The sequence below is a fragment of the Carassius auratus genome, unplaced genomic scaffold, assembly GCF_003368295.1.
Source record: "Carassius auratus strain Wakin unplaced genomic scaffold, ASM336829v1 scaf_tig00015289, whole genome shotgun sequence".
NCBI lineage: Eukaryota > Metazoa > Chordata > Actinopteri > Cypriniformes > Cyprinidae > Carassius > Carassius auratus.
In genome coordinates, this window is record NW_020524576.1 from 172,501 (window position 1) to 199,358 (window position 26,858).

Genomic DNA, 26,858 nt, shown 5'->3' on the forward strand with positions numbered 1-26,858 from the left:
TCGGTGACACAATACAACGGAGTTTGTCACTACAATTAAACCTTGACGTTTGTCCCCCATTTGAAAGTCCATGACTGACTGGAAGGTTAAAAAAAAAAAAAAGATAGAAAATTGATTTTGCACCCGTAAATATTTTTTTAGCAAAATCAATTTATATCTTACAAATATTTAAATGTCCTGATATTTCCAGGTTTTTCAGGACAATGGGAACCCGGTCATTAATAGTCGAAGTGAAAAAAGCAAATTAATTTAATTTTATTTATTATAAATAATGCAAAATACAATTTCAATGGTCAGTAAGAAAGAACTCCTACTAATAAACAATCATTTTTATTATTGATCAACATATCAGATATTACAGTACACTGAAATAATTTAAAATAATCTACAAGACACTCTAGTCAGTATAATAAAACATGAGAAGTCAAAAGTCCCTCCTGAGATTAACAGGTCAGAACTAGAGTCTCATTAAAGCCCAGAGGTTCTATAATCATTCTGCACCTCTCCAAAAATGTGATTAACTGGGAATCATCTCACCTGAGTTTCCGCTTTATCTTCTTTGTCGTCTTTTTGCTCCTCTGCCTGAGGCTCTCCCTCTTTTCCCTCCTCGGATTTCTCCGGGGCAGACTCTTCCTGTTTCTCTGACTGGTCTTGGTCTTTTCCAGCCTCTGGAATCACTTCTTCCTCATCCTGAACCGTTATATATAAAAAATAAAAAATGAAGTCAAAAACAAATTTTAAAAAAGTTTATTAATAAATAATAATTTAAATGTCTGTCAGAGTCATTATGCAGAATTACCGTAACTGGTTCAGTCACATTTGCATTTGGCTCTGAGCTGCCACCACCAAACAGGCTGGAAATGGTGTTTCCAAGTTCTGTGTAGACATGCACACACACATTATATTATAAAAATATATGATATATATAATATAAAATGTATGTGCGTGTGTGGGATGTAACGAATAACCGCGAACCGGTTGAAAATCGATTAAAATATGTGACGATTCAAAATCGGTTGAGATGAAAAAACCAAATCGCGATTCAATTTTGGGAAGGAGTTTATATGAATATATGTGTAAGGGGAACTTACGGTCTTCAGAAAAGTTTAGATGGTATTTTCTTTATAATGCATATTAAGTTCAAAAGTGCAGCGCTGCTTTGTTTACAGCGGAAACCAAGGAAACACTAACTTTAAGAGAGTGAATCTGCATCTCGTTCAGCCAGAACTGATATGTCGGTTTCATTCAGATATTTTTTTATTATAGTTTCACACTTGCTACAAATTTTGAAATTATACAATCTAATTTAGATTTAAAACTGCTCATGTTTGGATCATGATTAAAAAGCAATGTCGCCTCTCATTTGAAAAGAGCACAGACAAGATTTATAGATTTGATTGGGGCTTGTTTAAAAATTTCAGTTTAGTTTTGTTATTTACATGATATTTAAATTTTGTTATTTAGCTGTTGTTTTATCCAAAGTGACAATAGAAGCAATCAAACCCAACAGACGAGCAATAATATACTAAAATAGCACTTCCATATTATAGTGTTATATTTGAATTTCACAAAGAAATGTGCAGCATTTTGTCCAAACAATAATAAAAAATAAAATTTAATTGATAATTTGTCTTAAAACTCCATGAATTGAATCTTGAGTTGAGTCAATCGTTACATCCCTTGTTTGTGTGCACACGCAAGTACAAAATAGTTAAGCATTTTCAAAACTAACTTGTGAGCGTGGACTCCTCCTCTTGCTCCTCCACAACAGTCTCAAACACTGACTCCACCTAAAAAGTTAAGAATTCAGTTTTTCTGCTTTAAACTGGAATAGTAAAACTTCATAGTGATATAGTTGAAAAAATGTCCTAATGTCACGATTCATTACAAACTAAAATCCAGTACTAACCCGGTCCAGATTTAGCACTCCACTTTCATCCATGTTGAAATGGGCCTTGATGCCCTTAGATTCAGCATCTGAATGTTTCTTGAAGCTGCTGCCCACTCCAGACAGTTTCACCGTTGTCAGATTCTGAGATCCAAATACTCTGAGAAAGAAAGAAAGATCGATTTGATATTATCTTGATTACGTTCTGATATTTGTGAAAAGTGTAAAAAAATAAAACAGAACATAAATCAAACTTGGTCACTTACTTCAGGTCCTGTTCACTGAGGAAGCTGAGGTCTCCATAGTTGATGTTGAAGACAAAGTCGTCCGTGTAACGATTAAAGGTGATAACTTTCCTCTGGGGATACGGGGCCATTCTCTGAAACAGGATGCGCTTGTTGTGCTTCACGGTCTTCATGCCATCCTCTTCCTCTGTCTCACGACTGAACTCGACCTAATGAAGGTGACAGAAAACATGAGAACTTAAACACTGTCGTATGACCATTAAACATGCAGATTAATTGTTTGTTAATTAAACATCTGTGTTCTTGGTTAGAATGGAGTAAAAACTTAATACAAATCCAATTCTTGAAGAGCACAAAGGTTTTTGTCTTGACCCTCTCACCTGTATGGGAAACAAAGCTGCATCTCTGACCAAGAAAGGCTTGACTTTAAAGGCTTTGCTGAGCGCAGCGGCCTGATAGACGGCACCCATCGCTGCAGCTTCATCTGCATTGATATTCTTGCTCAGTTCCTCTCTGGAGACATGTAAAACCAATTAATTATTGGTAACATCTGTTCACTTGTTAATTAATGCGTATTGTATAAGATGTTGGAATTGCATTAGATGTTCTTTGAATGTTTCTGATTTTGTTCAAAGGAGGAACCAAACCTTAACTATTACTAGACAATGGGGGCAAGCCAAGATTTGGCTGGTTTGCTTGTCCCAGTTTGCCCCTGCTGGTTGAGGTTGTAATTACACCACTCGGTTCCTAAAAAGCATCTTTTCCCATTGACAGCCAATCAGAAGTATCTACTATAGGTTAAACATTTTTTAAGGCAAAAAGAAAAAAACAAAACATACTTTCCCACAGCTTTAAGAAGCACATCCTGCACTTTGGGCACCCTGGTGGATCCTCCAACCAAAATAACCTGTTCAATCTCATCCTGTTGGGACAACAAAGGTATTTCAGATTATTTTTAAATCGTAGTTATTTAGACAACCTGTATAAAGCAGATGCCATACAATTTAGCTCCTCACCATGCTCATTTCAGCAGCAGCTAAAGCTTCTTTTACAGGCCCTGGCACTCTATCAAACAGATCCTCGCAGAGGGCCTCAAACTCAGAGCGAGTCACTTTTGCCTTGAAGTCTATGTCATCCATCAGACCTTCAATCTGGAGAGAAAGAACGTCAACAGGTCATGAAACCACCCAGAGTTGGTTGAAGATGACAATCCAATGAAATGCCACAGCACAGATTACTTAACTCTGAGTGTATCATTCTAGTGTTGTTTTTGTGTTTACACATAATGAAGGTCTAACAAATCTCACCCAGTTAAGGAAAGACATTTGATAACATCCATCTAATCAAGGCCATCCAGTGTGTGCAAATATAATGTTCGGAATAAAACTAACCAAATAGTTACTCAACATTCAAGCTGCATGACCTCAACAGGAACAAAATTTGAGAATGATACCAAGCATGTCGTGCGTCAGTGGAAGCAAGAACAAGAACGTCTGATAAGCTCACAAATTTACTTACATTTGAATAGTGACCTAGAAATTTCTACTGACCATTTCACACATTTAAAGTCACAATGAAGGGGAAGCAGTGACAGATTTTCTTTTGAATTGTGACACATCTGAGTGAAATGAATTGTCAAAATAAAAGTTGGCAAATCTGTTCTATACATTGGTTTGATCATTTAATTTTGGGCATTGAACTCAAAAACTGTGACGGATCAAAATGTGATTTTGCAGTTGATTGTATGAAAGTGGGGGGCGGGGGGGTTAAGTCTGGTGTATGAGACCAGAGAAGTCTGTTATTTCATCAAGAATATTGAGTTATGATATTATCATTTTAAAAAAGAGAACAGAGGAAACATATGGATGGATGAATGGCTCACAATAATAGTATGCATTCTATTATTATTTTTACTTAATTTTTGCAAACTGATAAAACTGCATTTTGACCAACTAAGATAATTATTTGAGTTTGAGATACCTGTGCCGTATGTTCAGCATTGGCACTGAGCACAGTCTTCAGTCTCTGAGCCTCTTTGAGGAGCTTGGCCATGGCACGCAGATTCTCCCTCACGTCCTTCTTTGATTTCTTCTGTTCGTTAAAGAGCTTGGCAAGATGATCTCTGAGCCTCAGCTCCATCTCAAAGCCACCGAGTGTTCTATCAAACCTAAACGTTGAAAGAAAAACATCTCTAGTCAGTCAACACAATATTATATACATGTACATGCACTCCCAAGTGGCCAAAAAGAAGTGGAGAAAAAGGGGCAAGCATGACTGACCCTACTCCACGGATCTGAAGCTGCGGCTGGGTGCCAGATTCCTTGGTCTTCACCGTCTGATACATGACAATCGTGGCTGTTGTGCTGCCTGATCCCATATCATAAAACATGATATTCTACAAAAAAAAAAAAAAAAAGTCAGAAATCCCACTTAATTTCTGCAGCACCAAAATGATGAAAGTGTCAATTTTCTGTTTTCCAGTCTGCCACTGGGTGGCCAAACAGATAGTCCCACCCACACCATTGGCTGACACAGTTAACCAAATAAATTAATTAATTCACTCAAATTCTCTCAGAAGTACCTGTGCTGTAGAGTTGATGTCCTTCCTTCTAAAGACTCCATAGTTCAAAGCTACGGCAGTATTATCATTGATAAGCTGAAGGACCTTTAGACCTGCTATACTGGCAGCCTGCAAGACTGCCCTGCGTTCTGCCTGATTAAAATAGACTGGCACTGTGATCACAGCATCTTTAACGGGCTGCTCTGTGAGGGAGAAATCAAGTTATTGGTGCTTCCAAATTTCCCAATCTGCAAAAACCAAGACACTTGTTCAAAACACTGCTTATAAATCAAACCTGCGAAGTCTTGAGCCAGACCACGAGAGTAGTTCAATATCATGCCCAAAAGTTCCTCTGGAGTGTACTGCAACTCTCTGGATGACAAAAGATTCATTATTCACATTAATGTAAAACACATCAGCTCCAGCAAATTCACCTGCAGGTGATCCATTACTTACTCGGAGGATTTGAAAAACACGGTTCCTCTTTTCTCATCTCTCTGCAGCTGGTGTTCAGGGAAGTGTTTCTCATACTGTGCCACCTGTGGGTTGTCGGCGGTCTTTCCCAAAATGCTCTGGAGGAATCTGTAAACCACCTTGGGGTTCTTTACAGCCTGCCATAATTAAAATATGCTGGAGTCAAAGTTTGTCAAATATGCTGCAACAAGGTGTTAGAGACAAACAGAATTTGAAGGGGTGTATTTCTTCCACTAGAAATTCCACAGCATGAAATCAAAACAGACCATTTTATTCCTTAATCCATGTACCTGGTTTACACTTTCATTCAAAATTTGGGGTAAGGAATTAATACTTCCATTCAGCAAATATGCATCAAATTCATCAAAAGTGACAGGATTTTTTTTTTTGTAACGTTTCCACAAAATATCAAGCAGCACAATTACAATCTGTGTAATATTTAATATAAAAAGTAATACATTTCATAGAAAGTAATAACTTTCCCAGAAAAAGGGATAGTGATGAAAAAAACATTTTTTCCAAGCAATCAGGTCGGCCTTCATTCTGATGCCATTCCCACATATATACACATATATATGTGCATTGAAATACAATGACTTACCACTCCTAAAGCACTGTCTCCAAAAAGCCTCTCATTTTCTTTTAAGCACACTGCAACTGGAGTTTTCCGTCGGGACTCCCTGCACAAAAAAATAGCTAAATGTCACAATAGGGTAAAATACTGTCTTTAAAAAAAAATCTATATTAAAAGACCTAAATCAGGTGACATCTGTGGATTTTAGGTGTAAAATTTACACACGGTTCTAAAACGTACTTGTTTAATACAATCTCCATTGGCACACCGGGTTTCACTAAAGCAATTTTTATCCATTCGCTGCCCAAGTCCACAGACATCACAGCAACTGATCCTGCAACAAAAATGGCAGTAAGAGCTGAAATTCTGTGCTGTAAATAAGAAAACCATAACATAAAAATAATTTAAGCTTGATAGATTTCAATTCATCCTGATGGGCATCAACCAAAGGAAATTTGGGGCAAATATAAGACTATATCAATTATTGTCCTGCTTACCAGTTTGAGAAGGCAGGAATGCTACTATTAGGCAAAAAGCTGCCCATAATGACAACCTTTCCCTCATTGTGACCTGCAGGAAAGAAACAAAGCCTGGTTCAATAGCATGTAGGCTAAAAGTCACAATGCAGCTGTGACGGGTCCATAAAACAGGAAGCATATCAAAACCATGCAAGATCCCTCAAATCATCATGTCATACTCTATTACTAAAACTGACAGTACTACATCCTGATATGAAAAAGTGTCTGAATGTCATTTATGGATGTGTAGGTGGAGGCCACCGGCAGTGACCGGTCTAGATCGGTACATGCTGATTTGATGTGATCCCACCCACAACACTGAGACAAAGCTTGAGAACATGTGCATCACAAACCTGTTCCTGGAGGCCCCACCAACTGTATATTGTGGTTGTTGCCTTAAACACAGATGGAGGGGGGCTCCAGGAAGCACTCTTGCAGAGCTTTCCTGCAAGAACTTAGACACTAGAGCCAAGGTGCAAAAATAATACAAGGAAACCATAGTAAAAACGTATTCTAAAATCCAATTTGGCATTATTTTTACAGTCACAGTTCTCCCTAGATAGACCATTTCCAATGCTACTACAAAAATGCAAAGTGGAAACTTCTAGTTGCACAGCCTGTGTGACGTAAGCGTGAATGAGGCTGCTGGATCCTAATGAGAAGAGCATCATGACCATGTCAAAGTTTAATGATGAGCAGAAAACATAACGCTTTCTTTTTAAAGGCTCACATGTGTAAGTAAATGCAGCTGGTGGTCTTGCAGATGTTCTACTGTACCAGGATAATAAACACACATTTATGAACATATTCAACCAATTAGATGAGCTCAACATCTAACGTACATCAACAAAAAGTAATGGCATGGCACTTACTTTTAGGGAGATCAAGTTTTGTATTGGCTCTTGTTGACTGGAAGATTCCTCTTGACACTTGAACAACAATATTTAGAGACGCTTATCCTGTCCTAATGATGAACCAAAACTTTTCTGTGTTGATCCTTAATATCTAATGTCCTACAGAAAGCAGGAAGATCGCATTAATCAGCAAAGCTCTTTGACCACGCCGCGTCGCTTGGTTTTGCTCTTGCAGTCACCGGCTTGTTCTAACACATTGGGCCCGGAACGCGGCGTGATTTCATTGGATCCACACAACTCGCTGCTCGCCGAGTGAAGCGCTAATCGCTATGCTCGTAAGTCCCGCCTCTTTACTATTGAATGGAGAGCGCTGATTGGTCCACGTGCCAACCAGTGCGCGCGAGTGGTCAGTCGTGTAACTAAACACGGATCTGATTGGTCCACGTGAAATAGGGGAACATAACGGCTGTGCGACAAGTTGTAGTTTTTGATGGCAGCGACTGTAGCCCGACTCATTTCTGCGGATAGATTCGTTTGAACACTTATTTTCGAAGAACCGATTCAGTGATTCTTTTACGTCATTGCTTGTATTTATTGCATGTTATAAAACGGCCAAAGTATTATTTGGAATAACAGAGACATTTTATATAAACATAAATCCCCATTTTTAATGTATTTTTTGAAAATAATATATTTTTGGCTAGTCAGTTCATTAATAGTGACCAAAATTAAATGTAGACAAATTTAAAATTCCACTTAGACCCAGATAATATGCGATTGTAATGGAGGCTATACCTAGTCAAGTATTGTGCTTCCTTAAAAATAAATGCTGTAATAACCCTAATCTGGACTATAGCCTACAACTATTACAATATTTACTGGAAATATCAATATTAAAAAAAAAAAAAAAAACAGCATACCAAATAAATACATTAGAAATTTATGTTATGTATCCTCCAGCTAGATTTTTCTGGTCATCAATATTTGGAGATTTAAATTGGCATAATGCTTGGAGAATGGTAAAGTCTTCGTTAATAACAAAGTAAAGTAAGTTTTATTTAAAATATTACATATAATTTATACAGTGAAACAAGTATTGGAACGTTTTAAATTGAATATTGACTATTCGTGTGAATTTTTTTATTATATTCACACAAAGATATTTTGGGTTGATGTCGAGAATTTAATTACAAGAAAACTTAATACAGCTGTAAAACTGGGTGGGTCTGATATAATGATATATGTTAATGATTATGGGATAGAAAAGGATAAAGCATATATTATTCAATTACTGGTTGTAATTGGGACGTTTCAAATTATATAAATAGAAGTGATAGGATGTTTTTTTTTTTTTTACATTTTATCAACTAATTTAAACAATATTGCAATATGGTATATAAAGGGGAAGTCGTGGCCTAATGGTTAGAGGGTTGGACTCCCAATTGAAGGGTTGTGGGTTCTAGTCTCGGGCCGGACGGAATTGTGGGTGGGGGGAGTGCATGAACAGCTCTCTCTCCACCTTCAATACCTCGACTTAGGTGCCCTAGGCATCGAACCCCTAACTGCTCCCCGGGCACCGCAGCATAAATGGCTGCCCACTGCTCCGGGTGTGTGCTCACAGTGTGTGTGTGTGTGTTCACTGTTCTGTGTGTGTGCATTTCGAATGGGTTAAATGCAGAGCACAAATTCTGAGTATGGGTCACCATACTTGGCTGAATGTCACTTCACTTTTTCACTTTCAAATGTAAAACGAAACAAAACATATCTCAGTACTTCTAATAGTATCAGCATAGACAAGTAAACTGTACCCTTTTCATTATTTGTTATTTGTTTGTAATAATGTGAACATTTATATGCAACATTGTAATATATATCTTCATATGCAAAAAAAAAAAAAAAAAGACCCAAAAGTTATAAGGCATATTTCTGTTTATTAAGTTTTTCAATTATAGTGTTTAAAACTAAACAATATTTATTAAACCACCTTTCTTCAAATGTGCGCTTATGTTTTATATTAAACAGTTCTGCAATAAAAGTAACTTACTTTTCGCCTCATCACGATGAAAGAGACTAGACAACTTGCATTCATTCAGTGCTTTGTTGGCACCTTTTACTGTCTATGGTTGACACATGAGCCGGTTAAGATCAGTCCTATTCGTGAACCGGTTCTAGAGATTCATTCAAAAGATCCGAATCACAAGAGCAGTTCATTCAAGAATCGGACATCGTTAATACATTTTTGTTATACTATGTCTTTTAGGCCATATTAATAACTTTTGAAAGTATACATTAAAATCAAATATGTATACATTTTTTCTTATTATTTTCTGTTTGGTGTGTATTTTGATTTTAAACCGCATTAGTTATTTAATTTACAATATATATTGAAATACATTTTATTAAGTGAATTTGTGTCTCGTTATGTCCAACCTTATATTATTGCGAATACAGATAAATAACAAAAAAACAAGAATAGCCTGACACTAGTCACGTGACCGTGATGTGAGTCACATGATTTTGCTAAACAAGAACTGCTTGGAAAATGGCAGCGTTCTTACAGTGGAGACGATTTGTGTTTTTCGATAAAGAAACGGTGAAAGATCCGAGCGAAAATGGAAAAAATTTCCAACTACCGGTGGGAATAGCGGCCTGTGATTCCGGTCGAGGACACATTGTGCTTGGAGATATCCTTAAAATGCTGAAGTCATGCTTGAAACTAGTTAGCAATTATAACACTGATAAACAATAATACTACGGATATTTCATTAACATAGTTGTATAATTAATAAATCGTAGCATATAATAGGTTACAACAAGCCTGCATTGTCAAATAGATTTTTGCATGTGTTTTATTTAAAAAAAATGTATAATTCCAATATTCAGTCCATTTTGGCTCAATATATTTGATTTCAATTATGCCATATGATCATGTTTTCTTTAACTCATATAATGCACATATGGATGGGCAGATTTGGTTTTTGACCCGGTCCCTGCAGCTATCCAGCTTTCAGGCTTACAAGCTGCGCGTGACACACCTATACCAGCTGAAACAACACAACATCCTGGTGTCTGTGGGTCAGGACGAGCCTGGTATCAACCCTCTGGTAAGAATCACACAGGTTTCTTCTGAAACTACATCTCAGCACAATAAATTAAGCTTTAGTTTATGTGTTTGCCTATCAGGTGAAGGTGTGGAACCTTGATAAGAAGGACAGTGGCAGTCCTCTGTGTACCCGGATATTCCCTGCCATACCTGGAAACAAACCCACTGAAGTGTCTTGTCTCAGTGTACATGAAAACCTTAATTTCATGGCTATCGGTAGGAGTGTTTTATTTTTATTAAAAAAACAGAGATATTGTACTTACTTAAAAAATTTAGTCTAACCATATTTAAAAACACAGAAACTAATAACAAAAGTAAAAAAACACATAATAAAATTTAAATTACAATAAGAACTAAAATTAAAATGAAAACCAAAAATATAAAAAAAGGAATTTAAAACATTCATATTTTAATTATACTAAACTAAGGCTGTCACTGAAAATCTAAATCTGAGGTCTCCCCCAAAATGAGAAATCTTATCTCATCATATTCAGATTGAAAATATTAATTGAATTGATTAGTAGCTAGTATTTTATATGGTTAAAAAAAAAAAAGTTTTCATAAAGGTAATAATTCCCTTACAGTTAAATGTTAAGAGGGCAGCTAATAATAAAAAAAAAATACACTTTAATGTTGCAAAAGTAAACAAATGCTAGTTATATTTATTTGATTTTGATTTTCTAGAAATAAATAAACATAACTTGAAATCAATTCTTATATAAGAATAATTTCAGTGACACTAAATGGCATTTGCAGCCCTTTTTTTTTTGACGCATTTCAAAGTGAAACAGAAAATTTAGTTGAGAAACAAATTATTTTTATCCATCAGTAATGAATTTTCTGTTGACTCTAATATCTGTGTTGAATGCTCAGGTTTTACAGATGGCAGTGTTGTGCTGACGAAGGGTGACATCACCAGAGACAGACACAGTAAAACTCTCAGCCTCCATGAGGGCAACTGTCCAATCACAGGCCTGGCTTTCCGACAGGCCGGCAAAGTCACACACCTGTTTGTCGCCACTCTAGAAAAAGTGCAGGTATATGTTAGTTACATAGAATGTGATTTATTTATTTTTCTTTGTAATAAAACTGTGATTATAGTTACAGATTATAACAAACTGAAAGCAGGATTATTCATATGTTGACAGTGTTACACATTATCAGTGAAAGAGTACCCTCGTATAGAACTGGACACGCACGGCTGTGCCCTCCGCTGCTCGGCGCTCACAGATCCCTCGCAGGACTCACAGTTCATAGTGGCTGGAGATGACTGTGTGTATTTGTACCAGCCTGATGAGAGAGGGCCCTGTTTTGCTTTCGATGGGCACAAGCTTCTAACTCACTGGCACAGAGGCTACCTGCTGCTGCTCACACACAATAACAAGTCACCCAGCAAGTAAGACTCGTTCTATTGCATGGATTATCCGTCTTTTTTAACATGCATTCACATTTCTGAAATTTCATTTTACAGATCTGATTATGGTAGCAGACAGACATCCCCTACAGAAAAACACATCTTGACCATTTATGACCTGGACAACAAGTTTATCGCTTACAGTGCGGCGTTTGACGATGTCATTGATGTTCTGGCAGAATGGGGCTCTTTTTATGTCCTAACGAGGGACAGAACACTGTATATGCTGCAAGAAAAAGACACACAGACCAAGCTAGAGGTTAGAATAGTTTTTATTTTCTACCTTAAATATAAAGGAATATACATTACCAATCAATAATGTATTATTTAGATGCTGTTTAAGAAGAACCTGTTTGTGATGGCCATTAACTTGGCTAAAAGTCAACATCTGGACAATGATGGATTGTCTGAGATATTCAGACAGTATGGAGACCATCTCTACGTCAAAGGGGATCATGATGGAGCCATCCAGCAGTATATTCGGTAGGTTTGCAGGTCAGATTTCTAGGTACACATTTCATCAAGTAATTTGTGATTACATCCTGGCTTTCTTTCTCTTGTAGCACCATTGGGAAGCTTGAGCCCTCATATGTAATCCGCAAATTTTTGGATGCACAGAGGATACATAACTTGACCGCGTACCTACAGGCCCTCCACAGGCAATCGCTGGCCAATGCTGACCACACTACTCTACTGCTCAACTGTTACACCAAACTGAAGGACAGCTCCAAGCTGGAAGAGTTCATAAAGGTCTGTAGAAAAATGAATTTGGTCTGAATGTGCATTTAAGCTCTCTGAATGAGCCTTGACCACTGACGACGCTTTGTATACTCTGCATCCCTCCTGTGAATACAGAGCAATGAAAGTGAGGTGCATTTTGATGTTGAAATTGCGATCAAGGTGCTACGACAGGCTGGTTATCACAGTCATGCCGTTTTTCTGGCAGAGAGACACATGCACCATGAATGGTATCTAAAGATCCAGCTAGAGGATTTGAAGGTAAATACAGCTTTTCTTGTGTGTACTATGATATAAACTCTTATGACATTCTTTTTGATAAGTTTAGGTAAGCTAATGCTTTTTCATTTTGTCAACAAAAACATTTCTCTGACTTGCTCTTGCCAGAAAAATATCTATTCAATTATTTTCCCCTTTTTTATTAACCTTTTCAGAATTATCAGGAGGCTTTACGCTACATCGGACGGTTACCATTCGATCAGGCAGAGAGTAATATGAAGCGTTATGGTAAAATTCTAATGCACCATGTGCCGGAGAGTTCCACCATCCTCTTAAAACGTCTCTGCACTGACTATCACCCTAACAAAGACTCAACCGACAGGGACAGTCTGGACAGGCCTGCGGAAAACAAGGTCATTCATTTGTATTCGCATTAACACCTTTAAATAATCTGACATTCAAGAACATAGTGAGTTAAGACAAATTACTTGAGATTTTATCTCAAAATGTTCTTTCTTTTTGACAGGCCAATCCAGAAGAGTTCATCCCAGTCTTTGCCAATAACCCACGAGAGCTGCGAGCATTCCTGGAACACATGATCGAGGTGGATCCATTCTCACCTGAGGGAGTTTATGACACTCTGCTAGAGCTCAGACTGCAGGACTGGGCACATGAGCAGGACCCAGGGGTAAAACATGCTTTATGCAGCCTGTACACATTATGTTATATTATGTTATTACTGACAACATCTGGATCTGAAGAATGTGACTTGTTTACTTGTTAGATGTTTTTGCTAATTTGATTATAATTTTAGGCAATTAATAAAAGTGTGGGAATCCATAAAACTTATATTACCATATTTAAGGCAATTCTGCAGATTCTCAAATAAATAAATATTTCATATTGAACATTATAATACATTGTGTATACTATAATGCATAGTATAAGGTGGCATTTAACACAATTGATTTGAGATTTTGTTTTTTTTAATAACACTAAAATCATTTAATTAAAATAATTTTTAGAATTTTAATATCAGTGTGTCCCTAGAAAAAAGTATACATATCCCAGAGCTATGTCATAGCTATCACATTGTAACTGCATTATAAAATACAATCTCAAGACCATTTTTTGGGGTACATTTGGATTGCTTACTGTAAAAGCAGGTACTGCAGGAAACCCATGACTCTTTCTGCCTTCTGTCTGACAGAAGAAGAAAGTCCTGCAGGAGGCAGCACTGTCCCTGCTGAGGAGCGACAACACTGTGTTCGACAAAGCCCTGGTGCTCTGCCAGATGCACAACTTCAAGGAAGGAGTGCTGTATCTGTATGAAAAGGGCAAACTGTAAGCGCTATTTCTAATCAGTGTCTCACTTACTTAGAAGGTGCTAGAAAAGTTATTACTGTTACAGATCTTCTACAGCCATACTATAGATTTGTGTGACGACAAATCACAGGAACTGACTGAATTCTGTTCAGAATTAAATGCATCTACATCTGCATTACATTTAGCTTTCATCTATTAACAGCAGTAAAATAAGTGACAGAACAGCCTGTTTCTGCAGGTACCAGCAGATCATGCATTACCACATGCAGAACGAGGAGTACGGGAAGGTCGTGGAGGCCTGTAAACGCTATGGGGACAGTGAGGTGTGTTTGTGGGAACAGGCTCTGGGTTATTTTGCACGCAAAGAAGAGAACTGCAAGGCCTACATTAGTGAAGTCCTGCAGCACATTGATGAAAATAACTTGATGCCTCCACTTCTGGGTGAGTAAAAAGATACGAAAAAAATATTGTGGTCAACACCTCTGTTGTTTTTTTCACACATAATTGCGCGACCTTTTCACACAAATAATTCTTTTTCAGTCATGATGTAGAATGTGAAGCAACTCTTCCGCATAATTTTGACTTTATATGAATGTCTGTGTTGCAGTGGTGCAGACTTTGGCTCATAATTCCACAGCATCGCTGTCAGTCATAAAAGACTACCTGATAAATAAACTAGAGCGGGAGACCCAGCAGATTGAGGAAGATGAAAGGAAGATTCGACAGTATAGAGAGGAAACAGCCCATCTTCGCACTGAGATACAGGAACTTAAAACATGGTGAGCGAATCAAGGATTCATTTAGTCAACAGCATGAAAAAAATGGATGCTACAATTGATAGTATAGGAATGCAAATGCATATTTAAAAAAAATGACATTGCTCTTTCAGTGCAAAGATCTTCCAGAAGACCAAATGCAGCATGTGCAACAGCCCGCTAGAGCTGCCATCTGTGCACTTCCTGTGTGGCCACTCTTTCCATCAGCACTGCCTAGAGAGCTTTGCTGAGAGTGAGGCCGAGTGCCCCACTTGCACCCCTGAGAACAGGAAAGTGATGGACATGTTGCGTGCGCAAGATCAGAAACGAGATCTGCATGACCATTTCCACAGACAGGTACTGATTTTTCTCCTGCAGGACATTTTAAATTGATCAGAGTTGCCAGTAATAACTAAATACATAAAAATAAAAATGCAATTGAAAATTGATTAGAATTTCTCTCTTGTAGCTGAAATGCTCTAATGATGGCTTCTCAGTCATCGCTGATTATTTTGGCCGAGGAGTGTTTAACAAACTCACTCTGATAACGGATCCTCCTGGAGGAAAGAGTGGAGCTGGGAATCTGGAGGCTGAATTCAACAGAGATCTACTCATTAACACCAAGAGGAATGTTTGAGAGCTGGACTGGAGTTCATATTAAAAGAAGAAGTGCTGATCTAGGGTCAGATGTCTGACTAGGGTCTGCTGCAGAAACAGCTCTACACTACTTGAATGGCCTTTGAACAGTTCTTAATTAACTAACTCCTGCAACTCATCTTCTTGGTTTTGATTTATTTATAGGCTTGATAGCATAGACCAAGATTACAGCTGTTCAGAATGTATTCATCCGTGTAGTCTGCAAAATCATATCAGATTGAACTGGAAAGTATCCAAACCAACTGTGGGTGATAACATTTAAGAACCTGCACTTCGAGACCGTGACCTTTTCAAGCTTTGAATTCAGCTACCATAGGCACAGTATAGAAGAAAACTTGCACAACTTTATTTTGCATCCCCTTAGTAATTTCTGTATAATAGTTAATTAGTATCGCAATCACTCATTATAGTAGATGAAGCAACTAATCAACAATAATCCATGTCAAACGCCTGTAAAAGTGTCATTAATAAATGTGAAACATCGTTGACTTGTAACTTGTTATTATATTGTTTTTTGTTGTATTAGCCGAGATGTTTGTTGAGCTCTTAATTTGTCATGAAAAAAATAAATAAATAAATAAATATTTGAACAGTGTTTTACATTGTAGGGGCAAAATAACAGAAATGTATGTAAAACACTATTTTGAGAAAAACCTCTGAACAAATCTAGATTAATTTATTTACACCTTCACTAGTGTCTAGTTTGCTAGTTGTTACAAACGTTGCAAAGCTAAACAGCTGAACCAGCAAGTAAAGGTGCGAACAACCACATCCTGTTCTCAAGTGCTGACCCATGATGCTTAAAATCGCTCTGCTAAGAAGCTTGGTTAAAAGCACCCTTTTACAGCATGAAGCTGTTTTACCCTTGTTGAAACAGGTTCAACTTTCAAAATGTTGACTCTTAACTGAACCGAAGAGTTCCCCTGTCATCTTTGTCGATGGCTTTTTCATTATGTTTGTGAAACCAAAGACAGTCTTCTCAAGCTCTGCCTAAGCCTGTGACTAAAATCAAGAATCTCAGCTTTACACTCACTCAAGTTATTCACATTTAAGTGTCACAGATAAAAACCAAGCACAAAGAGAAAGTTAACTGAATCAGTAAAATCTATGTCTCCCTAGTTATATAATGCTTTTTAGTTTTCCTGTTCTTACTACAGCCATATCCCAGCAGACTGAGGGAAACCACAAGGTTTCTTAATGACGTGAGTGTGAACTATTTGATTTGTGCAGTAAACTTCTAGGACTTAGGACTTTTCTACAGCCATTCAATCTGCCTGCCAGGTATTAAATAGACCGGCACCATCTAAGCTGAACATTTTGTATACGTTCTTGTGGACTGGAAAAATAAGGTTGCATTTGTTTTATTGTATATACACAAGATTATTTTATAAGGATTTAGAATGTTTAATTAACAGGAAATGGGTGTTTAATAGAAATGTTTAATGTAAAGGACTTTAAAGTATTCACAAACCTTCAATGTTTTTAAAGCACTAAAAATAATGTCACTTTTTTTTCGTGGTAGCTATTGTTGCTAATGATGTAATATGTAATACCCATAGACATAATAAATACCTAAATGCCTCATTGGCTGCTCGATTTATGTCTATGGTAATACAGAATTTGTGTTTTGCATGTAACCCATCCAAAGTGCACACACAAACAGCAGAGAACACACACACACGCACGCACGGAGCAGTGGGCAGGCCTTTATGCTGCGGCACCCGGGGAGCAGTTTGGGGTTTGGTGCCTTGCTCAAGGTCACCTCAGTCATGGTATTGCTGACCCAAGACTCAAACCCACAACCTTAGAGCTAGGAGTCAAACTCTAACCACTAGGCCACGACTTCCCCATTTTAGGGCATCACAGACACGTCCTGAGTCAGCAGCGTTTTGGTATCACTATGACTCTTAAAAATACAGTGTAGGTAGGCATCTCCCTAGGCTTCGAAACCCAGTTTTAGTAAAAACTAAAAAGTGCAAATAATATCTGCAAACAGATTCAAATCTGGACCAACCAGCTCAAGAGTTTTGAGGTGAATGCAGAGGAAGCAGTCAGTGTGCACACATCATCCCCAAGACAGAGAGGTCAGACTGTTTACCCCTTCTTTAACTTTTTACCTACCATTCATCATCTGTTTATCATGCCATTGTGTTTTTATTTCAGTTTCTAAGAGGACAGGCAGGCAGAACCAGAGCATCATTGCCACTTATACTGGCGATAAACTAGAAGAGGATACTAAAGTTCACTAAGACATATTTGGTGAATGTATACAGGGGCGTCGGACTGGGGGTAAAACCAGTAATGATTACCAGTGCCCGGGGGAGGGGGGGGGGGCATTAGGACTGCCTGCCTATGCATAGGGCCCGGGAACTTGTGCAGCGCCCCTGAATGTATGAAATGAAATTTGAATGACCCGTTCACATCTGACAGCAGAGAAAGAAAGAACTGCCACCTGGTGCCCGTGCTACTACTCAGAATGACGATTGAGGAGGAGGATGACGATGATGATGACGATGATTCTGATGAAGCAGTCTGATGAGGAGGAAGGGGAGCCTGGATCTCCTCCAGAAGGGTTGGACCGCTCATCTGAGACAGGTCTGCTGTCCAAGATGAGAGAGATGTATATTAAGGTTTCTTTTATGATGAGCTAAAATGAAAATGTATCCAGGAAGAGATATACAATGAGGAAGTGGACAAGTGTTATAAGTTGCAACATGTTTCAGTAATATGTTATATCAATAGTGCTAAGAGCATTATAGTTATAATATCTACTCAAGATAAAAAGCCATGTTATTTTTTTGTATAATGTAGATGTGTTTGTGTGTGGATGATTTCTCACAGTGCATATGACCCAGCTGGTTATGAGCATCTTCCTGTGTCAACCGAGACCAAAGAGCTATTTCAGGACATCATATGGTTAGCATGCACAAACTTCACAGCTTTTGATGTGCACCTGCATATGAAACATGAAGAGGGGAACATCTGGCAAACTCACCTCTTACACTTGGAACAATAAAAGTATCTATAGTTGAAGAAACTCAAAATGCACTCTTTTGACTACTGTTTTCTCATAAATATGAACTGCATGACTTTTTCTTTCGGATATACTCCATAGATGATAGAGCTTGACAACAAACTGTAGCCTTTTATCCCTGACTTTATTCCAGCTGTGGGGGACATTGATGCTTTCCTCAAAGTGAGTGATGATTTTCAAATCTGTACTGGACACGAGTGTCCAATTTTCAGTTTCTGAATCTTTCTGTTCAACCCACAGGTACCACGACCAGATGGGACAGCTGACAATCTGGGTCTCCTGGTTCTGGATGAGCCATGCACTAAACATTCAGACCCAACAGTGCTTTCCATGTGGCTGTCATACACTCACACTAGAAGACTTAAGGTCCTTTGATGATTTTAGCCTAAGTGAAATGAGAAAGTGATGCACATCTCTTTCACAGGAAGTGAAAGCAATGAGCATAGAAAACCCAGAGAAGAACCCCATAGCCATAGACAACTGGATCGAGAGCATTAGTGAGCTGCATTGGTCCAAGCCTGCAGCGTACACTACACAAGGCAAGCACTGACATGAATCAACCACGAACATCCAGAGAGCAGAACATAACATAGGAGATATACAGTTAAATAAAAGTATGTAATGTATAAATATCACAGAAAAATAATATTAAATTAAACTGAACCAATAGCAAACACTGAAAGGCTTCTGAAACAATGGAAGGCATTTAGTGAAGCAAGATGAAATGATAGTCATAATCAGTTTTAAATGATACACTGAACCAGAGCAAGTTGTCTTTTATGAGTTAGTTATTAGTCTATACTGTGTAAAACAATGTACAAGATGTGTTTTCTTTTAGATAATCTGAATAAAAGCAGCCCTGCCTTCTTCCTTCTTCTAACCGCTTTTTATTTTTCATGTTGTGGTTTTTAGTGGCTATTTTTTTGTACACCAAGGTGACAGTTCCAACTCGGAGTGCATTCAAGCGTGTCATAGAAACAAGATCTGCAAATATGAACGGTTTGATTAATGGTTGCCAATGTTAATAAAATGCTAATTTAGCTATTGAAACATTAAGTCTAACTTCTGACTTACGATGCCTGGATGTTTCATTTATATTTGGCTGTGTTTCTTTGCTGTGTTTGGTAAGTATGGCTAATAAATTCCATAGCTAATAATTATGTTTTCTTTTTGCTATTAATGCATATGTGATTTGTAATATATAAATTAAGTACACCTTAAATGCTATGTAGTATGTTTACTTAAAGAGAATAATTGAATCTCTTTAGGCCAATTATTTACATGTATGGTCACTTATACATAGATATACTGTAGTTTACATGTTGCCTTACATATTGATTTGACAGTGAGAGAAACTGAAGTCAAAGAAGTGCAGACGGGTTTATACAGTCGTGTTGAGCTGACTGGAGAGGAACTTGATCAACAAACTGTTGATTCTCTGCGCTCGGTGGAATGGACCAAACGAAATGGATTAGTAACATGTCTATGTTTTAAGAAAAACACCACATTCAGTGCTGAATACAGTCAATGCTGTGGAAGAGCTCATTTCTATTTAAACAATAACAGCCTCATTCTGGAGAATGTGACGGCAAAGGATGAAGGAGTTTACACTGAAACAATAATTAGAGGAAACGGCACTACAAAATCTCAAAACTTCACATTATTAATTCAGTGTAAGTCAGACCAATCACAATCATGCTTATTCATGTACGATTCATCTAATTTTGCTGTACTTTTGCTCATTCGTTTTTTTTTTTACTTTAAGACCCTCCAAATGTAACAGAAATTGTGGTCTCCTGGACCTCCAACACATCTGTGACTCTCAAATGTGAAGTGAGCGGCGTCTTTCTGCATCTGATGTGGAAGAGAGAAGGATTGCCTGTTCTAGAGAAACACACACACTCATTCAGTGAGAGAAACCAGACTCTACACATCAGCAACATAACCAGCTCTGATTATGAGACATACAGCTGTATTGCTTCAAATGCATATGGAGAATCAGAACAACACACATATATTACCGGTGAGCAGTAGATCATTCGTTGTTCATCTTACAGGAATCCTCAAGGTGATGCCAGATTGTGATATTCTGCTTAGGGCAACAAAACCTAACACATCTTTAAACACAAAGGCGTTTTGTAAAAGATCTTTCAACAGAAACAAAATCAAGAAAAAGAAAGAAGCATTGCATAATCATGTAATTTTCTGGCATTCTTTTAAGGTGAGAACTCAACTGTTAACCGAGGAAATGGCGCTGCTGGTAAAACTCAGACTGATCAGATCGTGCTTTCAAGTGGATTTACACTCGCAGGAGTTTTAGGACTGTGCATCGTGTTCTTCTGCCTTTACAAAAACCATCAGAGTAAAATTTTCTCCCAAATACATCAACAATGTTAATTCTGTGCAATTTAGTTAGCATGATGAGTTATGTGAGTAAAGGAGTAACAAATAAATTAAAGAATGAAAACAAATAACAATGTAATTTGATTATTTTTATCAAGTGGATGACAATGACTTTATATATATTTAACAACATAATCTAAAAGAATTCAGTAAAGTATATAGGTCAGTAAATAAAGCAATGAACCCAAAGAATGTTATATTTGCCATGTTTAAGGCCAAAGGGTCGAAAATGCCAGAACTACAGATGAGGGTAACCAAATAAATAACATATAAATAATGTACTTTTTTTCTGAGCTGCAGTTATAACCTCACTCTTTCATACACAGGGGATGCAGACAAAGTCCATGGAGTTTATCAGGTAAAGCACGGGGTCTTTAAGTCAAATAATAAAATGTATCCAGTGGAATTCTATGAATGATGTATGTATATGTTTTATATACATATAAATAATACCTGTTTATTCTGACCTCTCCTGTCTCACAGGAAGTACCTGATACTGAAGAGGTGACTTTTTCTTTGTACATCTGCACAGACTTGATTACATCGAAAGAGCCCAGTCAGGCCTCCTTTGAGGACTATTCTGCGGTCGGACCCACATGCAGGGAAGAAACAGTCACTCTGTATTGGGTCACTAATGATCAGTCTACATCGTGTGCTGATGCTGGATACGACAAATGATATAAGAGCCTACACAGAGACAGAATAGAGGAAGTTAGGCCTGCTGACAAAGTAACACTTCAGGCAGAACAGAGCTGTTTTATATTAGGGGGATTTTATATTTTAAAGCTTAACTGCCGTGACAAATATAAAACCAAACATTATATGTTATACCAAATACAAGCTCACGTGACCATGATGTAACAGAACCCAGCCTCAGCATCACTGCAGCATGAAAAATATTTAATAATAATTTATTATTAACAACAATGCCTTTGCATTTATTTTGAATGCTGAAAGTTTTTTTTATTTGCTAAAATTATGATTATGTTTGATCTATCAATTATTATTGTCAATGTGCTAAAGAGTATATTAATAAATGTTCTTATCAATTCTCTATTATTTCTTTTTTCTTTCTTTTATTTGCATTTATGGCCATTTATTAAATGAGTGAATAGAGTAATCATGGTTAAATAACTATTTACTGAACTATATATACTTTACTGAATACTTTTTGTTTATGTTGTTAAATATATGTCAGTCACCCACTTGATAAAAATAATACATTTACATTGTTATTTCATTTTATTCTTTTGTTTATTTGTTACTCCTTTACTCACATAGCTCATTAAAAATAAAAATAATGCATATTTAATTGCATATAATTAATGTTTCCAAATGATTTTTCTAATTTTCTTATTGTGCATCTCAATGGTTACAAATACAAATAGAATTGAGACTAATTTCTTCTCATATATATATATATATATATATATATATATATATATATATATATATATATATATATATATATATATATATATATATATATATATATATATGAGATGTTTGTTTATATATACAGGGCACAGCATAAATGAGTAGCCTACACCTCCTCTGAATAAATATAAAAGATATATTTTCTTAATGATCACTAATATAAATCATGGAAAGATGGCAAAATTGAAAAGTATTAAACATATACTTGATAAAAACAACAAAATATATGACAATATTTTCTTTAATTTAAGTAAATTAGCCAATTTTTTTAAATGAAGGATTGCAGAGAGCATTCATCTTGGCGCAGTAATATCTTCACTAGAGGGAGCGGGGGCCGGTGAGAGGATTTTTCACGAGTGAAGATATTACTGCGCCAAGACGAAGTAAATTTCCTGAATATTAAAAGTGCGCACTGAGATGAGAGAGGTATGTATCAACTCGTCTTAGTTAAAGGAAAAACATAGTTTAATATGAAAACACGGTGGAGTATCCCTTTAAAGTATACTGCTCTGACCCTGCTTGGCACTGAGTGTGTCTCTGCCCTGTTTAACTCCTGGACAACTTCCTTAAATGCTCTGGTCTTTAATGACGAGTATTGCTCAGCTCATCTCTACAGAATCCCCCAGCTGCGCAAGAGCATTAAGAATGAGTGAAATACATGTCCACTGAAGGATTTTCACCTTGGGAGAATGAATATTTTCATTGTCATGCTGAAAAAGTGTCCAATAATGCTGGGAATGAGGTGAGGGTAGCATCTTCTGTTTCAAGTTTTTGTATTACATCACACAGTAGTGTGTGAATTCATGGCACCATTGATAAAGCATACCTTCAGCACTCATTCATCCCTATATAAAAGCTCTTGAGACCAGAGTATGGATTCCCAGAAGTCTCTGTTTTGTAAATATGGGCCTTGGAAGAGGTTAAATGAGTTTATTTTGCTTTGCTACAGTTGGTAATTCTAGTGTTGGCAACAACCCTGTGCTTTCTGCAGGCTGTTTCATACTCTGTGAGATAAAGTGTCACTGTTTTCAAAGCTTTTGCCCACTCTGTGACACCTTCATGCTATTTCTCCTGCTCTAATTATATAATAATTATAATTATATATTTATATATATAATTATATATAATTATCCTAGCAATAATTCACTCATCACTAAATGAAAACTTAAAGTGAAGACCTGATTATTACAGAAACCTTATCACAAGTCCATTGTTTTTGAATGTCAGTGCTACTCCTGCTATATTTTCACACTTAAAACAATAATTCAGTATTCCTCTTGTACCACTGTCCTCTTTTATACTAAGAAATAAATCACCTTGCGGTTCTCTCCTGCAGCCAGTGGTTCCAACTGCTGCCAGCATTAAGTCTGAGTATGATTCAGTCGGCTATATAACACTTTTAATATTCAGGAAATTTACTTTGTATTTAAAAGTTTTGGTTTAATATACTTACTTGTTGATCAAAAATAGCCTTAAACCTATAAACTTCTTTTGATTATTATTATTATTATTATTATTATTATTAAGTATCTTTCAGAAGGGGGTGCTCACATTTGCAACACACAATTATATCACTTTGATAAGAAAATCTTAATTTGCTGAATTATTTTGGCATTCTTCTTTGGTAATTTATCAAATAGGCTTGTTGGAACATTATATCTTCAAAGAATAATAACATGTCTTCTAAGTAAATATTATTGCTGAATTTGTTAAGTTTTAGAGGAAGTGAACTCATTTATGCCTTGCACTGTATATACACAGTACATAAACAGATATTAACACACACACCGTGGTTGAATACATAATGTTACTGGATTTTGATTAATGCCTAAAGTCACAAAAAAGCTGTAGGCTAATTGAATCTTTGACACTTATTTACTAACAATTACTATAAAATAGAAATAAAAAAATAATAAATAAATAAAACACAGAACCAATATAGAGGCCCAGATATTTTAAAAACAGGCAGATGAGGGAACATGATTTTACCATGAAAAGTTTTATTGGCTCAAAGAACCCCAAAGCCATAGACAACTGGATCAAGAGCATTAGTGAGTTGCATCAGTCCAAGCATCCAGCTTCTGTACACTACACAAGGCAAGCACTGACATGAATCAACCACGAACATCCAGAGTGCAGAACATAACATCAGCGTTCTCATTTTATAACAAGAGTCATGTACCATATTTTCCGGACTATAAGTCACACTTTTTTTCATAGTTTGGCTGGTCCTGCGACTTATAGTCAGGTGCGATTTATTTATCAAAATTAAAGGGGGGGTGAGATGCTTGTTTTCACTCAATATCCTGTTAATCTTGAGTACCTATAGAGTAGTACTGCATCCTTCATAACTCCAAAAAGTATTTAGTTTTATTATATTCATAAGAGAAAGATAGTCTGTACCGATTTTTCCCGGAAAAACATGACCGGCAGGAGGCGTGACGTGAGGGCGGAGCTAAAGAGAGCATGTGCGTTGAGAGCATGTGGAAACTGTGACATTACCGTGATGGAAATACCATCATCCAAAACAAACCATGGCTAACAGTCAGATTCAGCCGTTTATTTATGATCCAGAATCAGATCCAGAGGCTGAAACTGAACGAGAGTAGCAGCAGCAACGATTCGCTCCGAGCGGGGCTCGAACCCGGGTCTCCGGCATGGGAGGGGACGCACTAACAAGGAGGCAGAGATATTTTAAGCAGTTTTACTCACCGCCTGCGGTTCCAACACACGATCGTGACCCTTTTTCGTTGGGATTGCATCATGCTTAAGAAATAAACGATACGCAAATCCGTCGTCAAACTGGGCCTTGTTTGTAAAACAAGCATCTTCGAAATGCAGGGAACAAACACAAACACTTGCACAACTCCGTTGATGCTCTGTAAAAATAAACTCCATCCACTGGTCCCTTAATGCTGTTTTTTTTTTGGTAATCTGTGCAGGGTTGTCTTGCCCTGGCAACCAAAAACACACTTCTTTTGTGACTTTTCGCGATGCTCTCGCTCTGATCAGTGAATCGCTCTGATCAGTGAAATGTCTGTGTTCAGCCTCGCTATACGGGAGCGCGCACTCTTCCAGCAGAAGTGCCCTCAGGACCCATTATAAGGAAATTCCGCTCCATCTAACGTCACACAGAGCCATACTCGAAAAAAACTTTCCGAAAGTTGTGACAAACCAGAAGGAGTATTTTGGGAACAAAAATACTCCTTCAAACATACAACTTAATTTTTTGAAACTTTGTCCATGTTTAGCATGAGAATCCAACTCTTTAACAGTGTAAAAAACTCATGGACAAACTTGGAGTAGTGAGGAAGTGCGGAGCCTCATAGAAATTTGGTCAGATGACCATGAGCATGTCAGAGTTAAGAAGAATTAATGCACGTCTCCACTTGAAGTTACGAACGATTCCCGCTCGCCATTTGCAGTGCATTAGAACGTTGTTTTCAAGCTGCATCTGCGCTTCATTATAGAAATGTATTTTTTGCATATTGTGGTGTACACAAAAAATTTAATAGATTATGGCCAGGGACAAAAACTTTGTGTTGTTTGCTGGCTTTTCCTCTTATGTTGGAATTTTCCCGCACGTAAATACTGACCAATCGAAAAGCAGTTTAGGAAACTCATGGCCAATGAGTGATGCAGATGTTGTCTTGTGACTGCATTTTGGTTCGTTTCAACTGGTAAGGACCAAAGCAATCAGTGTGGTGTGAAAAGGAACCAAAAAAGCTGAAAAATGCTACAATGTATAATTGTTTGCCCTTGCTTTGGACCAAATTAATCGAACTAAAGATGTGAAAGCACCCTTACAGTCCAGTGTGGCTTATATATGTTTTTTTTTCTCATCATGACGTATTTTTGGAATGATGCGACTTATACTCAGTTGCGACTTATAGTCTGAAAAATTCTGGAATATTTGTTCAGACCCATGCCAGATATTGACATACAAGAGTGGCCGCCTGAGTTTGAGAAGCTTTTGGAGAAGGTTAGATCTTGACTGAAAGCTATATTATATCTATATCTGCTAAAAATGATATCTGCTAATTCAGTCATGTTCACTTTCACTTCACCATGTGTTCACAAGGTCAATCTCCCCTCCGCAGATATTGACTGCGATTTGGCAGATTATGTCAAAATTGTGTGTGATAAATTGCTTGTAGTATGTGACATTTATTCACTTTTTTTCACACATTTTAGATGTTGAAGTCTGGGTTGTTTTATTGAAGAGCTCATTTGGTTTCTCCTGTGATCAGCACTTTAAATCTGTAGATAGCCAAAAATCTGACACACCGCCTGCTTCACATGCAGTCACTGCTGAATCAAAAACTCACTTTGGACTGAAGTCTCTTTCATGGCCTATTTTCTTACATCCTGTTTTGTTGTTAGCTGTTGTATCACCAGTTGAAGCTGTGGAACTGCATTCTCTTCTGCATCTTAGATTGTTTTAATAAAAGCGTATTTCCTCAAACTGTAGTCTGTAAATGTGTCTTCAAAACTCATCACAGCTACTCCATCAGTCCACTGGCTGATTATTTTACAGTTTGAAATGAGCTGGTCTTTTCTTACTGAAGGGTAAACCAGAGGACGATGGGTTTCCTTGTTTAACTCCACTTCTTACATTAAGAAATGTTTTATGTTACTTTATATTTAGTATCACAACAT

General features: G+C 37.2%; 3 protein-coding genes and 1 pseudogene across 3 annotated transcripts in view; 3 read left to right on the plus strand and 1 right to left on the minus strand.

The window, feature by feature from the left end:
- The window catches only part of LOC113074649 (hypoxia up-regulated protein 1-like), a 10,515-nt gene extending 3,098 nt beyond the window's left edge, over window positions 1-7,417 (minus strand). Inside the window, exons 1-17 of the mRNA XM_026247476.1 lie at window positions 7,132-7,417; window positions 6,239-6,311; window positions 5,982-6,075; window positions 5,769-5,847; window positions 5,150-5,304; window positions 4,989-5,065; window positions 4,715-4,896; window positions 4,413-4,528; window positions 4,114-4,300; window positions 3,150-3,284; window positions 2,973-3,055; window positions 2,514-2,646; window positions 2,155-2,342; window positions 1,910-2,048; window positions 1,733-1,790; window positions 800-876; window positions 538-690 (exon numbers count right to left, since the gene is read on the minus strand). Of these exons, the coding sequence (XP_026103261.1) occupies window positions 538-690; window positions 800-876; window positions 1,733-1,790; window positions 1,910-2,048; window positions 2,155-2,342; window positions 2,514-2,646; window positions 2,973-3,055; window positions 3,150-3,284; window positions 4,114-4,300; window positions 4,413-4,528; window positions 4,715-4,896; window positions 4,989-5,065; window positions 5,150-5,304; window positions 5,769-5,847; window positions 5,982-6,075; window positions 6,239-6,305 (1,923 nt within the window). The 5' untranslated portion in view covers window positions 6,306-6,311; window positions 7,132-7,417. The remainder of the gene's footprint in view (window positions 1-537; window positions 691-799; window positions 877-1,732; window positions 1,791-1,909; window positions 2,049-2,154; window positions 2,343-2,513; window positions 2,647-2,972; window positions 3,056-3,149; window positions 3,285-4,113; window positions 4,301-4,412; window positions 4,529-4,714; window positions 4,897-4,988; window positions 5,066-5,149; window positions 5,305-5,768; window positions 5,848-5,981; window positions 6,076-6,238; window positions 6,312-7,131) is intronic.
- Window positions 7,418-9,621: 2,204 nt separating this feature from the next.
- Window positions 9,622-15,920, plus strand: LOC113074651 (vacuolar protein sorting-associated protein 11 homolog). Its single transcript, XM_026247479.1, has 16 exons — window positions 9,622-9,797; window positions 10,069-10,217; window positions 10,297-10,432; window positions 11,090-11,253; window positions 11,365-11,612; window positions 11,688-11,889; window positions 11,962-12,113; window positions 12,194-12,380; window positions 12,486-12,629; window positions 12,803-13,000; window positions 13,114-13,275; window positions 13,798-13,931; window positions 14,152-14,354; window positions 14,521-14,692; window positions 14,803-15,025; window positions 15,138-15,920. The coding sequence occupies exons 1-16, from the start codon at window positions 9,656-9,658 to the stop codon at window positions 15,303-15,305; spliced, it is 2,784 nt and encodes a 927-aa protein (XP_026103264.1). The 5' UTR covers window positions 9,622-9,655; the 3' UTR covers window positions 15,306-15,920.
- A 1,004-nt stretch (window positions 15,921-16,924) lies between these two features.
- LOC113074641 (intraflagellar transport protein 46 homolog) lies at window positions 16,925-26,537 on the plus strand (annotated as a pseudogene).
- Window positions 19,314-21,767, plus strand: LOC113074662 (fibroblast growth factor receptor 1-like). Its single transcript, XM_026247536.1, has 6 exons — window positions 19,314-19,483; window positions 19,706-20,032; window positions 20,125-20,382; window positions 20,581-20,721; window positions 21,089-21,120; window positions 21,246-21,767. Exons 1-6 carry the CDS (start codon window positions 19,435-19,437, stop codon window positions 21,438-21,440), a joined length of 1,002 nt encoding a protein of 333 aa, XP_026103321.1. The 5' UTR covers window positions 19,314-19,434; the 3' UTR covers window positions 21,441-21,767.
- Window positions 26,538-26,858: the final 321 nt, after the last annotated feature.